At 37.8% G+C, this 14,630-nt stretch overlaps 1 protein-coding gene across 3 annotated transcripts in view; it reads left to right on the forward strand.

Annotated features, from left to right (window-relative positions):
• Window positions 1-14,630, forward strand: part of oxr1a (oxidation resistance 1a) — a gene marked incomplete at its 5' end in the record, with an annotated part of 154,673 nt that overhangs the window by 53,120 nt on the left and 86,923 nt on the right. For 2 of the 3 annotated variants that reach the window (XM_082150690.1, XM_082150693.1), the window contains one exon: window positions 6,906-7,125. In XM_082150690.1, coding sequence (XP_082006816.1) covers window positions 6,906-7,125 — 220 coding nt within the window. Of the gene's footprint in view, window positions 1-6,905; window positions 7,126-14,630 lie in introns of those variants that run through there. The other variant, XM_082150691.1, reaches the window with a different exon arrangement.

Here is a 14,630-nt window from a genome sequence, read left to right on the forward strand (position 1 = left end):
TTAATATCTTATCATAATTAAACAGCTTCATGCATTTCTGAGTACAGTAGCTCGGCTACTAACTTATTTTTCAGTAGCCTAATAAGTTTTATAGAATTTTCTGCTGAGTAGCGGTGTAGTGAGACAAAATGTTAAATAACAAGCATACTACTAGTGCATATACTAGATGCTGTATTCTTTTTTTCTTTAAAAAAAATAGCATGTTAAGATGCATTATGCAGTGATAAACATTTCAAATAGAAGTGTACTAAATTGTCACATGACTAAATCTATTTCAGTGAGCGGCGTCCAATGTTTCTTGTCAATTGTATGGCTCATGCGTTACAGCTAACCTTTAAAAATATTCAGACGCACTTTTCTAAACTGTCCCCTTTCTATTATGTACGTAGTAATGACAATTTCACTTTAAGTTCGTTTGGATCAGATTAAAAAATAATTACATTTGAATCTCCGTTCAAGCATTGTGAATCTTTTTTATAGTTAAATATTTAGCTGTACACTTCTGTTAATCACTATGTTTTAAGCTTTGTTATATTTAGTTTTATTTATTGTAAAATTATCATTTCATTTGAATGCTGTCAAAATTACTTAATTTTAAAATTTTAAAGGGGTGGTTCGGGATTTTTGACATCGGACCTCATTTTTAAGTCAGCCTGGTTGTTATTCATCAGTGGAGACATTTTTTTTTTCAAAATGATCCAGTCCTTATATTTGGATAGTTAGCCCATGCTAGGCTAGCGCGAGTCAATGGTATATGTTAGCCATCCATTAAAAACCGTTTTACCCACTCCACAGTGCACCAAACGCAAATCAATTATTACACTAGACTATCGATGTATATGTCCGTTGAGAGAATAATGTTAGAAATCAAACTTACCTTTCATCTCAATGATCCCAAAGGAACTAGTTTCTCAGCAGCTGCGGAATTTTACTTTGCTCCGGTTAGTAATGCGGCAAAAAGTAAACACAGAACAGAAGCCACTGTAATCAGTGTACCAGCGGCAGGTAAATACACTTGCGTCATGTGTGGACCGGCTCACTCGGTTGCCTAGGTAATCAATATCACTCCGCTGCTGCTGTAGACAAGGCTTATGATTACAGGGAACAAATTATAACTAATGCAATGTGATGAAAGGTAAGTTTGATTTCTAACATTATTCTCTCAACGGACATATACATCGATAGTCTAGTGTTATAATTGATTTGCGTTTGGTGCACTGTGGAGTGGGTAAAACGGTTTTTAATGGCTGGCTAACATATACCATTGACTCGCGCTAGCCTAGCATCGGCTAACTATCCAAATATAAGGACTGGATAATTTTTTTTTTTAAATGTCTCCACTGATGAATAACAACCAGGCTGACTTAAAAATTAGGTCCGATGTCAAAAATCCCGAACCACCCCTTTAATTTATATAATTTGATATATTTTAATAATCACCTTTTTAAATGAATTTATTTTTCCTTTTTACTACATTTTTTACATTACTACCTTAAAAAGGCGAGCTTCACTCTAATGTAACGACTTTAAATTATGATGCTTTTCACTAGCTGCGTTATTCACCTCACTGTTTTCTATTAATATAAAATGAGTATGATTTCCTTTTAGATGTAGCGTTGTCTCGTTCTGTACATCCCTGTCCTTCGCTGACTCGATTAAGCTGTCAGCTGTTTGAAAAGCAGAGGACTGTCAAGGCCAGTGTCCCATAACTCTCTCTCATAAGAGCCGTGTGTAAACGGCCAAGAGTACCCACAGGAGCCGCTTGTCTCCTGTAAATGACACGTCTTTCTCATGTCCTCATTGAGTTTCATTGCATGAAGTCCGGTCATGGTAATGGCACCCGAGAGCCGTATTTGCTATTGAGGAGCGTTGCAGCGAGCGTTGCGTCAACCCTTCACGCTGAGATGTTCGGTTCCCTGTGCACACCAGATCTGAGTTTCGCCCGGGCTCAAATCCATCTTTCTGAGTGAGATAAGCGTGTGCTGGCTTTGCCCAAATTCCCTGTTGTTTATGCGTCGTTTGCCAAAGCATGTGACTACGCTTAATCTCCAAATGTCTGGCAATGCAACACTCTCTGCGTGGAACATGATGAGGAAGAGGAGAAGAAAATGCTCTTCCTCTCTCTCTCTCCTTTACTCATTAGCTGAAAGATAAGTATTGGCAGTACTGTAACACACACACACACACACACACACACACACACACACACACACACACACACACACACACACACAGATCTCCTTCTGCTCCCCTCCCACCATGTCCCTGTCGTACTCTGTTGGCCACGATAAAGAGCAGCCACGCTCACGGTCTCCATCATCCGCCTGCCAAAGCGTTTAATCTCTCTGCAATTTCCCCCCACTCTGTTTTCCGGCTGATCCGCACTACGTCCTGTGAGTGGGGGGGATTTGGGACAGTTCTAGGGGTTTGACAAAACATTCCAAGAGAAAAAGGTGTGGGTGAATCTCATGAAGCCTGACCAGATCATATATATCACCCCCAAACAAAAAGAAAGATAGCTGCTTCTTTTTATATAGTAGTTCAAATGAAATACTCTATTTTTTTTTTAAACCAATAAGATTGTGTGCATTGTGACATTGTGTTCATGACAATTAAGCATTTTTATCTGCCGTTCTTAGTACTGCAGTGCAAAAAAACTCATTAAAGCCAAAAAATATTTTAATTGCCTTTTTAGCCATTACAGAATTTGCAAATAGGTCAAGGGACAGGATAATTTTTCATTTTACATCTAGTTTTATTTTTTAAATAATCACACTAAATGAAATGTTTAAATTGTTAGTTCTAGCTGATTTAAATGGAGTGGTTAATTACTTCATATATAGATTATAATTGATATGTATGTACCGTATACGTGTATGAAAACGACTTTAATGTGAGTTTGGTGAGACCGTATGCATAATTGTCATGTAAATGAATACACAGTGCAAAAACCATAATGCTCCTAAAATAGACTTTATTTTTCTTTTTTGATTTTGAAGTGAAATTTGCACGGAGCCCATAAAGGGACATGAAGGGGGGGGAAAAAATGAGATGGAGGAAAAAATATTTGTCAATGGTTTTATGTTCTCTCGCAAATGTTTTGCGTTCCCTCAGAAAAACCTTTGCGGAACGTTTTGCAAGCGAACACAAAGTTTCTCAGAGGAATGCAAACCATTTGCAAGAGAACGCAAAAGCACTGACTCATTTTTTCCCCCCACCACCGTGTCCCTAGGCGCTCTGTAAATATGAAGCCTGTTTCCACTGAGATCAAATAACATAGTAGGATATAAAGTCATATTGTGAGATTTAAAGTTATATAATGAGATGTACAGTCTGCTTGTGTATGTTTTGTAACTATGACCCAGACATGTTTTTTGTGATATTCCCCCTTATACCGTGGCATCCGACGACCTTGCTTAACCTCTACCATCTTTGCTTAGCAGCTTAGGAGGGTTTCCCAGTTCTGATTAATCTGAACTGATTTTCTAATTATAACTGGAGCAGTAAGCAGTGGTTTACGGCAGACGTTCTGTACCGATTCAGCGCAGCCTCACATATAATCTTCCCCTTAATTGAAGGAGAATGTTGTTTACATAAACACTCGAGCAGAGACGGCCGGTGCTGACGGTTAAAATACAGCTTCGGCATGAATACGTTCTCCTAATCAGAGCAGAAGTCATGTGGCGAGGCGGCTGTGGTTGCTATTGTTTGAAAGGAGGCTGGAGCTTTGTTTACATCTGGTGTTACGAAGGCTGAAAGCCGGCCAGACCCTCCTCTCCCCCTCACTGTCTTTCTGAGCTGTGAATAATAGATAACGCCACAGTGATGATTGGCACCGCATCTCATCTGTGTGGAGGAATGAAAGAGCGCTAGTTAATACGCACCCCGCATCACAGCGAGAGCAGGACCTCTGCGACGGCTCGCCATTCGGCCTTCATTTTCAATTCAAAAACGCCTGTTTTGCATTTACAATAACAACAGAAGCATCTAAATGGAGGAATGAAGAATGTTTCATTACATGTGCATAAGGAGTACGTCTGACTGAACAAATCACAGACTTTAACTAGCGTCGTTGATTCTTTATTGATCTATTGAATAGTTGATTCATTGCCCGGCCAAAAAAAGTCGCTGTTTGGATTTAAATAGGCAAATGCTTAATAGTCTATGACTGGATCATTATTGCAGTGATTATTATGTTTCTAGCATGTTATATGTTTGGCAACAGTTCTTCTAACCCTAATTGATGGAGTGTGTGTGTAGCTTTTCATTTCTTAAACAACCATGTAGGAAGACACATCATGGCCATATTCCAGGATGACAATGTCAAGATTCATCAGGCTCAAATTATGAAAGAATGGTTGGGAGGAGCATGAAGAATCATTTTCACACATGTATCGGCACCTTAACTCTGGAGTCCAGACCTTAACTTCATTGAGAGTCTTTGGGATGTGCTGGAGGAGACTTTACAGAGTGCTGGACTCTTGCATTGGCAATACAAGATCTCGACCAAAAATGTATGCACCTCTTGATGGAAATAACATCACAACATCAAGAGGTGCTTGTATATATGTATGTATGTATATATATGTGTGAATGATTTTGTTGCTTTATTGTATAATGGGTTGTTAATGAGGTGAATTACATATTTTTATGTAATTATCATTCTCTCTGTATGTAAATTATATAAATACTAGCTAATTATAGTAATTAACTGTAATAGTAATAGTGTGACTGATAAATGCTGACATTTGGTTGCTAAGCTAACAATGCAATAAAAATAAATAACACTTAGTATTTGGATAACAGTAAAAAAAAGCATTTTTTAATCAATGCTTTTTGGTACAAAATTATATTTATTGTCAACAACATCTTTCTCACTTTTACATTTTAAAGTTAATCGCTATACATTCAGCTTACCGTTTGACAGTTTTGTTGGATGTGTATTCTAAATGTTTTTGAGCTGGTTAAGAGAAGACCCTTTGGTTAAAGTCTTGCCAACTGGCTTCAGTTTTCTGGTTGACTTGCTGCTCTTTTGTCTAACCAACTAGTTCTTGTTTTTGTTGGGCTTCCTTAACCGTGTAATCTTGCCAGCCGGTGTTTGTCTTCTGGCTGATTGCATGTATTATGCAATGGTGAGTTGGTTTGAGAGAGAGGGAGGGAATCGCACCTGGAGTCTGCCATCAACATGCAGTCAGAGGTGCTGTCGGCTCTGTTGTGAGCGGTTTATTTAGACAGGTGTCTACATGACATGCCCACACATATCTCTGTTGAGAGAGAGAGAGAATAATTTCATGTTGTCTATATGCAAGGTTTTTAACTGATTATTAAAGTTTTGAATGCGTGATACTAATCTATGATAATCATTTGTGACACATGGGATCAACATCTCGCTCATAATGCTCTGCAAAACTGTTTTCTCACGTATTCTCATGCTAGCAGCTACTGCACCATATGCTTATGAAATTATCACATTGAGCTTTGGTGCTTCTGCACAGCTTTAAATCTAAATTTAGATTAAATTGGGTCTTGATCCCATTCTTCACTCTTTTTTTCCTAATAACTTCTTCAATGGGTTTTATCAATAAAAATGGACTAAAATAAATAAATAAATGCAGATAAAAAAATATATATATTCTTGTTTTTTTTCAGGTTTTCCTATTATATTATTTGATTATTTGATATATATATATATATAAATATAATTTTTTTTTTTTTTTTTTTTTTTTTTTTTTTTTGCTAAGCAGTTTAAATGTTATAGATTGGTCATGGTTATTATTATTTTTATTATTATTATTTGTACAATTTATTACCAGTAGGTGGCGTAGTTTTAAAGCTTTAGGGGACCCCCTTACATCACCTGCTAAACTGGAATTTTAATGAACATCTAAACTTTCAGAACCCTGCTTTTTTCTTCTTCTTCTTTCAGCAAATTTGATTACTAAATTTTAAGCATATTCTCATTTTACCATGTTTAATCTATTCCACAGAAACATAATAAATGCAGAAAAAAAGTCATGCATAAATGTGAAAAAGTCTGCTTCTTTGACTCGCAACAGCACATGTGTATCTGATCATTCCCTCTGAGTCTTCATGCTGGCAGCATTTCAGGATCTGACCAGAAGATGATGTGCAGGATTCCTGGGAATGTTATTTGCTTTTTCATTTGTCCAGCTTTATAGGTTGAGAGAAAATGCGAAGATGATTGACTGTGAGATCAAAAAATAAACGGATCTTGACTCCAGTGATCTGCCTCTCCTTCTTTAGGATCACTACCTGTTTTAAAGCAAATCATTTTAAAGATTAAACATTTGCCCTGAGCTAAGGAATCAAACTCTCTTTTTGTTCAGTGGTGTTTGAAATCCAAAATGCCTCTTTTGAATAATGCAGCATTTTTACAGCTGCTGTTAAATTTGAGGACCTGAAGGCAAATTTACTGCACCATGTTACATTTCTCTTTTTAAGCTGCACAATATATTAGAACCATAACGTGAATTAGAAGAAGCCGTGTTGCTGAAGAACAGACATTTCCAGTCTAATAACCCATTAGAAAGAACCAGTTTCACAGTGTCACCCGTTGCCTCCATATGTTGGCTTTTTTACGGATGCATGATACTACAATTATAGACCTTTTTTTATTTTTATTAGTTGGAATCAATCATGACAGGCCTTTAGCAGCACAAAAACATTTGCAGTCGCACACGTTCTCCAACGATCCATAACGGCCAATTCACACCGCAACACACTTTCCGTCGGGTTTGTCGGATCAGCTTGTTTTGGGCGATTTAACAGTGATTCAGAAGTAGAATGTCTGAGAAGTGAGAAGTGCTGTAATCTGGTGACTGTCTGTGTTAATTGGACTTAAGTGTTCAAACACTGCTTGATGTGGTTTGAAGTATCAGTTCTTCATGTCTTCTGTGCTGTTTCCTCTCAGACTGAAGAAGAAGTCCCAGTCGGTGGATATCGGCTCTCAAAGTTTTCCAGCACGGCTCATCCCAAGTCTGTCCTTAAACAGATCTTCACCACCTGTTGCCAAGACAACCCCATCCGAGGTGCAAGAAAACAACACCACCAATTCCCAGTTCCGTGGTCCGCGGTGCAGCGAACTGAAACGAGGATACACCATAGGTAAATGAGCATCTCTTCAGTATTCACCTGTGTGTGTGTGTGTGTGTGTGTGTGTGTGTGTGTGTGTGTGTGTGTGTGTGTGTGTGTGTGTGTGTGTGTGTGTGTGTGTGTGTGTGTGTGTGTGTGTGTGTGTGTGTGTGTGTGTGTGTGTGTGTGTGTGTGTGTGTGTGTTACTCCATCTCATAAGTTTCATTTTGCGCTTCATCTCTGTGTAAACGTTTGTGTGCATGAAGATGTTCACTTTAGACGAGTGAAAGTTACTCTTCTATCCTCTTGTTCTCTTCTCGGCTCTTTCACCTCATTCTCAACTCTCTCGCTTTCTCCTCTTTTTCTCCTAATACTCTCATGTCACTCTCATCACTCTCTCCTCTCATCTTCCTCTCTCTCCTTGCTCTAATCTCTCTATCCTCTCTTTCTCCTTGTCGTCTATTGTTCCTCTCCTTCTCATCTTTTTCTCCTTGATCTCATGTATATCTCCATTCTATCTCCTCTCATTATCCACTCTCTCTTTTTGCTATCATCTCTCTTTCTCATCTTTTTCCTCTTTCTCATCTATCTAATCTATTCTCCATATCTCACCTCTTTTTCATATCGGTCTCCATAGTTTTTCATCTCCATCTGTTTTTGCTCTCATCCATCGCATCTCTTTCTCCTCTCATTCTCCACTCTCTCTCCTTGCTCTCATTTCTGTCTCCTCTTTCTCTTGTTTCCTGTTTTCCTCTCTTTCTCATCTATCTCATCTCAACTCTTTTTCATGTCTCAATAGTTTCTCCTCTCATTCTCCACTCCCTCTTTTTGTTCTTCTGTCTAATCTCTTTCTCCCCATCTCATCTCTTTCTCCTCTTTCTCCTAGATCTCCTCTTTTTTCTAGATCTCACCTCTTTTTTTTATGCCTCCATAAGTCCATATTTTCTCTTCTCCATCTCTTTTTGCTCTCATTGATCTAATCTCTTTCTCCTCTCATTCTCCCCTCTCTCTCATTACTCTCATCTCTGTCTCTTCTCTTTCTCCCCTGTCTCCTATTTTCCTCTCTTCCTTATCTATTTAATCTCTTTCTCCTATATCGCACCTTTTTTCATGCCTCCATAGTTTCTCATCTCCATCTCTTTTTGCTCTCATCGATCTAATCTTTCTCCTCTCATCTGTCTCTTATTTTTCTGCACTCTTCTGTCTCATCTTTCTCCTCTTTTTCTCATATATCTCACATCATGTCTTCATAGTTTCTCCTCTCATTCTCACACCATCTCTTTTTGCTCTCATCCTAGATCTCGCCTCTTTTTCATGTCTGTCTCCATAGTTTCTCTTCACATCTCTGTCTGCTTTCTCTTATCCATCTCATAAGTCCAATTGCTAGTGCGTTTTGGCTGGGTTTGAAGGGATTGTGAAGAGAGGTCAGAGTCTTTAGAGAGAACAGGAGACTGCTTTCCTTTCATCTCGGCCTGTTTGATTGTGCTGGTGATTTGACGGCACAGTTTAAGAGATCATTGAAAGAGACATTTCCCCAAATCAAGGAGAATCCCCTTCAGTGCCTCTCACAGAACACGGGTTAGCAAATAGACCTGCTTTGTGTTCACTTCATTTGCCCGCTCTTGTAAAGCTGCTTTGCCGAATGTATAAAACAGATAATAAAATATGCTCATTAAACCTACAAAACCATAAGTTGTGCTATAGATACTATAATCTTTATTAGTATAGCTATATTTAATGGTAAGGATTTGAGCAAACTCCTGTGGTAAAAACTTAGCTAACTTATAGCTAACTTGCCCCACAATAACCAGTGTTATTTTAGTATTATTTATATAGTAGGCCTATTTATTAATATTTTGAATTAGCTTTTATTTGAATATTTTCAGTTTTCATTTAAATTTTACATCAAGGTTTAGTCATTTTGTTTTGGCTTTTGTCATTTGTACTAGTTGTTTATATTTCTAAATATTTTTATTTTAGTTTTAGTCTTGTTAGTTCTTCAGTTTCAATTTCAATGCAACATTTAAGTTGACATTTTTCAACTAATATTTATATTTTATTTTATTTCAGATTAATTTCATGCAACAAAGTTATTTTTCTAAGCAATTAGATGTGTAATTTTAGCCTAGTGGATGATAAACCAAGAGCAATCCCACTGATGCCATTGTAGAAGTGAAGCGAGCGGGTCTTGTTAACCTGAAAGGGTTTATTTTGCTTTAATGATCAGTTGACTATGTCCTGCTGCTTAAATAAATGAGCATGGAATATTGATCTGAGTTGAAATTTGATTTCATTAAGTGAGAAGAAAGAGACCGAGCCATACGAGAGACATTGAACTGGCACAGCTATGTAGAAAATGTGTCGCCTGGAATAGCATCCAGCTATAGTTTAAAGTCCCCCTGTGGTGAAAAGCAAGCTTTTAATGTTGTTTATAAGTCTCTGTGGTGTTTTTAATATGCGTTAAGACAAACTATGAGCAAATTCATTAGTCGACACCATTGCTGAGTATTTTCTCCTTAAAACGGCAGTGAACCAAAGACAGTCTCAAAAACACGTGGTGTTTCTGACGTCACAAACTACCTTGTAACCAATCACGTCAACGCGAGTGGACATCTGAGCTGGTGTGAGTGATCGGAGGCGTGGCTAATTTGCATATTCATAGAACCGCGTATACTAAATGAGGCAAGTTACATTCAAGCTATTTTAAGGCAGGAAGATTTTTTTTTTTATCATATTGGTGATCAAATATGTGTTTTAAGGATAAAATTATTGACTAAAGGGTGACTTTAAAAGTCATTATTATCACAATCCAGTATTCATGAGAGTCGTGTCATAATGAACGATATTTTAGTATAATTTCCCACTCTTTAAGGTTATTGGTGATGTTGCTGTTCTCATTGTTTGACTTTCTCCTGTCTTTCAGAGGCTGTGCCCTCTGGCAATCACTGCAAATCACGGCACAGTTTGTCTCCTCATAGTGCCTCTAATTGGTGGAGACGACCGCAGGAGAGAGAAGTGTTATTGATGGCCGCACGCTGGGCATCTTTTCATCCTGTGTCAGAACCGCCATTAAAACCACACCACATATCCCGCTACATTTTAATAACCTGCCCTCATGTATCCCACCAAATTATACTATCATTTCCAGCTCGATGTGAGCGATGGTTAAGAGTGTTTTAATGTTTTTAAATGAAAATGACCCTGACAGACCATTCTGTCTCCTTAAATGAGAGTGGTTTTATAGCAGCAAAGCATACATGCCGCAATAAGTGCTTTTGGTTAGCTGCAAATGGGTCAGGGTGAGCGGGGTATAAATTCGTCCATGTGGACATAAGCCTGCAATAATGAAATAAGTGCAGATCTTGGGGTGATGTGGGAAATGCGCTTCAGGTAATCAGCAGAGGAGTCGTCTGGTCCACAACGGTCCCATAGGGTCCTGTTCTAGGCCTTAATACCTAACTCACCTAATTCTGTTAACAAGATACTGGATAGTCTCTTATATAAGCCTCCTTTATCTGATCTTTATCCTGTAGTTCCTTAGGATGACATTATCTAGCCTCAGCCTTTGGTGCTGGTTATGGTGGTATACACATGTAAAGTTTAGTGGAAACCAGTTATAGTTGCAAAAAGCTACATGGCTTGGTGATTCACCAAAAGCTAAAACAAAACAAAACGTGCCTAAAACATATAGATAACCAGCAGTTGGTTTTAACTGGACATTTAAAGTGGTTGCATATTAATGTTCAAAAGTTTGGGGGGGGGTTTGTAAGGAAATGTTATATTTTTATTCAGCAAAGATGCATTCAAATTGATCAGAAGTGACCTTAAAGATTTATGTTACATAAGATTTATATTTCATATAAATGCTGATCTATCTATTCATCAAGGAATCCATTTGTTTCCACAAAAATATTAAGGAGCACAACTGTTTTCAACATTGACAATAATAAGAAATGTTTTTGAGCACCAAATCAGAAAATTCAGCTTTGCCATCACAAAAATAATTTACATTTTAAAATATATTCAAATAGAAAACCATTATTTTAAATTGTAATAATATTTCACAATATTACTGATTTTTTTTTCTGTATTTTTGATCAAGTAAATGCAGGCTTGATGAGCAGAAGAAACTTCAAAAACATTATAAAATCGTACCCACTGTTGGAAACTTTTATTCCTTCATCGAAGCAGAAACCAGGAGACTTGACATGGATCTTAAGAGATTTATTCTTCCATGTCTGTAGTTCAAGTCTGTAGTTCATCATCATCATCAAGTCTAATCTAAAGAAAGTTGCCTTGCACTTTTATATATATTTAGGGGGAGGGATTTACATTGAGGTTGAACAAAGCATGTAAATTAAGTATACAGGTTAAGGAACTGCCCTAGACTCCAGCGTGTTACCAGTCTCAATCCAATCAGCATAACTATTCAAACGCATATATGCTAATCCAATCAGCCTAACTATTGGGGCTGGGGCTCCAAGAGCCATTTGGGCTCCGAGAGCCATTTGCAGAACAAAAGGTGAGAGTCCCAGTGATCTTAACCTTAAAATGCTAACTTCAATGTACTCAACTTTTACTGTTGCAACCTAAATTAAACATTTAATAAATTTGTAATACAACACCACCCCAAACTTTTGAACGGTAGTGTATATTATTTCTTCAGTATATTATATGCCATTTAAGAAGGATTAAGAGTTGCAGTTAAACTTCAAGTGATTTATTTTAGACACGTGGACTTGATAAAGCCTCTCCTTTGAGTTTTTCTAAGTTCCCTTCAGTCGATGTTTCATGTCATCCTCCAGCCGTTAAATGTAAGCGCCTTCCTCCACATGCGATCTAACGCGGCGTCATGCGTAATGCCTCGGTGTTTCCGTTCTCATTAGGAGGCTGAGTATGATTTGCTGTCTGTGTGATCGGGTGAACTGTCAGACTGCTCGAGACTGATAACAGCACTAATGGTTGTGGAAAGGTAGAATGTTTGTCCTGTTCCTCAGTCTCCTCTCTTTTCAGAAGCACTGCCTTGTTATGCTGACATGTATTCTGAAGGTGCTGACCTGTGGGGTCAGGAGAGATTCTGTATGGGATGAAAATCTGTTTTACAGGGAAGCAACAGATGAGGGTGCAGCATGCTAACAAACAAATGTCATCCTGATGAAGAACGGTCAGGCTTTTGGGAACTGGAGCTGGGTTTCTAATTACCCACTGTCTGCTGCCCTTACAGACCTCGTACTGTCGTCTGCTGGGTATATGTGCATTCACATATTCCAGAACCATCTGAAAATAACTGAACTTTTTGAAAGGTAATGTGAGCTGATATTAAGACCTGAAAAGTGCATTTTGTTTGGTTTTTCACTTGTTGTAAGCATAAACCACCCAAACCCAAACCACACTTTTGTTATTATTGGAAAATAATTATAATTATTTATTTTTATATAAAAAAAATACAATACAAATATAAATATATAAACATTTGATATATGGATATAATAATAATATAAAAATTATGATTAATTTTTTTTATTAATATTTAATAAAATATATGCAATGCCCATTCGTCATTCGTAAGTGCATGGGATGAAAGTACAATATAAACTAGAAGAAAAAAAATCCCACACACTACTCAAACTTGTTTATTTTTCCCCTAGTACATATTAAGTATTCAAAATATTGTAATATTTTAAATGTTTTCATAATGTTTCATAAATTATATATTTTTTTATTTGAATGCATATTTTTCAAATATATTTCTAATATATTTAAATTTTTTGATTTATATTGATATATTTAATTCATTTTAACTCACAATATCTATGTCTGACTGGCATATTTCACTGGTTGTATGTATGAAAGCATGAAAATCACAAAAACACTCCTAAATCAAGTTTGTTTGCACACAGCATGTGTACGCCTATTACCCATGTTATTTACACACTGAAATAGACCGGTTTGGGTGTTAGGTGGAATGATGGCGGTGCAGAGATAGTTACTGTAACCAGCCTTCAGCCTCCACCTGCACGCTCCATCAGCGCCCGACCTGCTGACTCCAATTCAATTAGCAGCAGTTCAATAGATTGAGCAAGTGTTGAGCTCAAGCGTGGCTTCCGCAGGCTTCTCTCGGGCTGGAGCCGCATATATTATCCAGGAGAAAACGTCTGTGACATTTACTCTCCTTTGCTATAAAATGCAGAAGGCCACAATGGCGGACCGATTTAGAATTTATGACTGGTCTGTTAGGCCTAGAGGAGAACTTGACAGTTTTTAGCACTGCGTTTTGTAAAGTGCTAATGTTTATTTGCTCAGATTGATGCTGTCTCGCATGTACCTGATCTCCAGCTGTGCCTGTGCATCCTTCTGTTTACACACACCCACAGCAAATGAAGACACCACTTTTGAGCAGATAAATAGCCCCACGTCTGTCTCAGACAGGATTGACAGACACCCCCGGAGGCCTCAGTGTGGGTAACACACATTATCGACAAGCCTGTGACTGTTAAACGGCGGAAATATGTGAACCACGTTGCATTCGGATCAATCACGCTCCATTCAGGTCAGCTTTAGCTGTGGTGCAGTGGCCCTTCGTGATGTCATTACTATCTCCGCCCTAGTTCACTCTGACCTTTTGTGTTTTAACTGATTGACCTGTCTTGAACCTTATAGTTAATGCTGCTCACAGCCACAGCCTGGGCTTCTGGGCCATGCAGAGATCAGATGTGAAAAGAGGGATCCAGGACCACTTGCTGAAAAGGTCAGGGATGATGGTGGATTACTGAGGCGAGTCCTGCAGCTTTTATGAGGCTGTTTGTCACATTTCATAGTTTTATGTTAGTGGTTGTTTACTATTTAATGTCCACAGGTTTTTATCGGTCCTCTGTGAAATAAAAACAAGCTGATCTTGCATTGTTTTGTGCTCTTTTCACCTTTATGCAAATCAGGTAATGATGTAAATATTCCTCGCAAAATTGTGGCTTTTAGCATCTCTTTTAAATAAACTTTGTCTGTGCCGAACAGAATGACAGTGCTCACGGCACTGTGCTATTCCAGTGCATTTAGCACCTGCATAAAATCGGTTACGAGCGCTCTGTGAAAAAGATTTCACGCAAAATACTGCATGCTAATGTGGTGCAACTATTTAGTAAATCTGAACCTCAGAGTTTGGTTTGAGGCAACTTTGGCATGTAAAATTATATATCCGTGGGTAGAATTGTATATTCAGCTTTGTTTTATGAGTTATGTCTCATAACTTGACTATTGAAACAAAAACTAGATACTGTTTCTGTTCAATGATTTTCAATAGCTGCTACCACATTTTTGAATGGAATAATAATAATTCTTATAATACATTTTATTTATATGGCGCCTTTCCAAAGCACAAGGACACTTTACAATCAATCAAACCAAAACGCATCTTAATACCAGGTGTAAACAGCGCCGGAGATAAGATATCAAGCAAGAAGTTATTGCAGAAAATTAGCATGCAAACATGTCTGATGCATCACATTAGATTAGCACAGGCAGTGTGAAATATAGAAACCAAC

This window comes from Leuciscus leuciscus (assembly GCF_965113295.1).
Source record: "Leuciscus leuciscus genome assembly, chromosome: 20".
Lineage (NCBI taxonomy): Eukaryota > Metazoa > Chordata > Actinopteri > Cypriniformes > Leuciscidae > Leuciscus > Leuciscus leuciscus.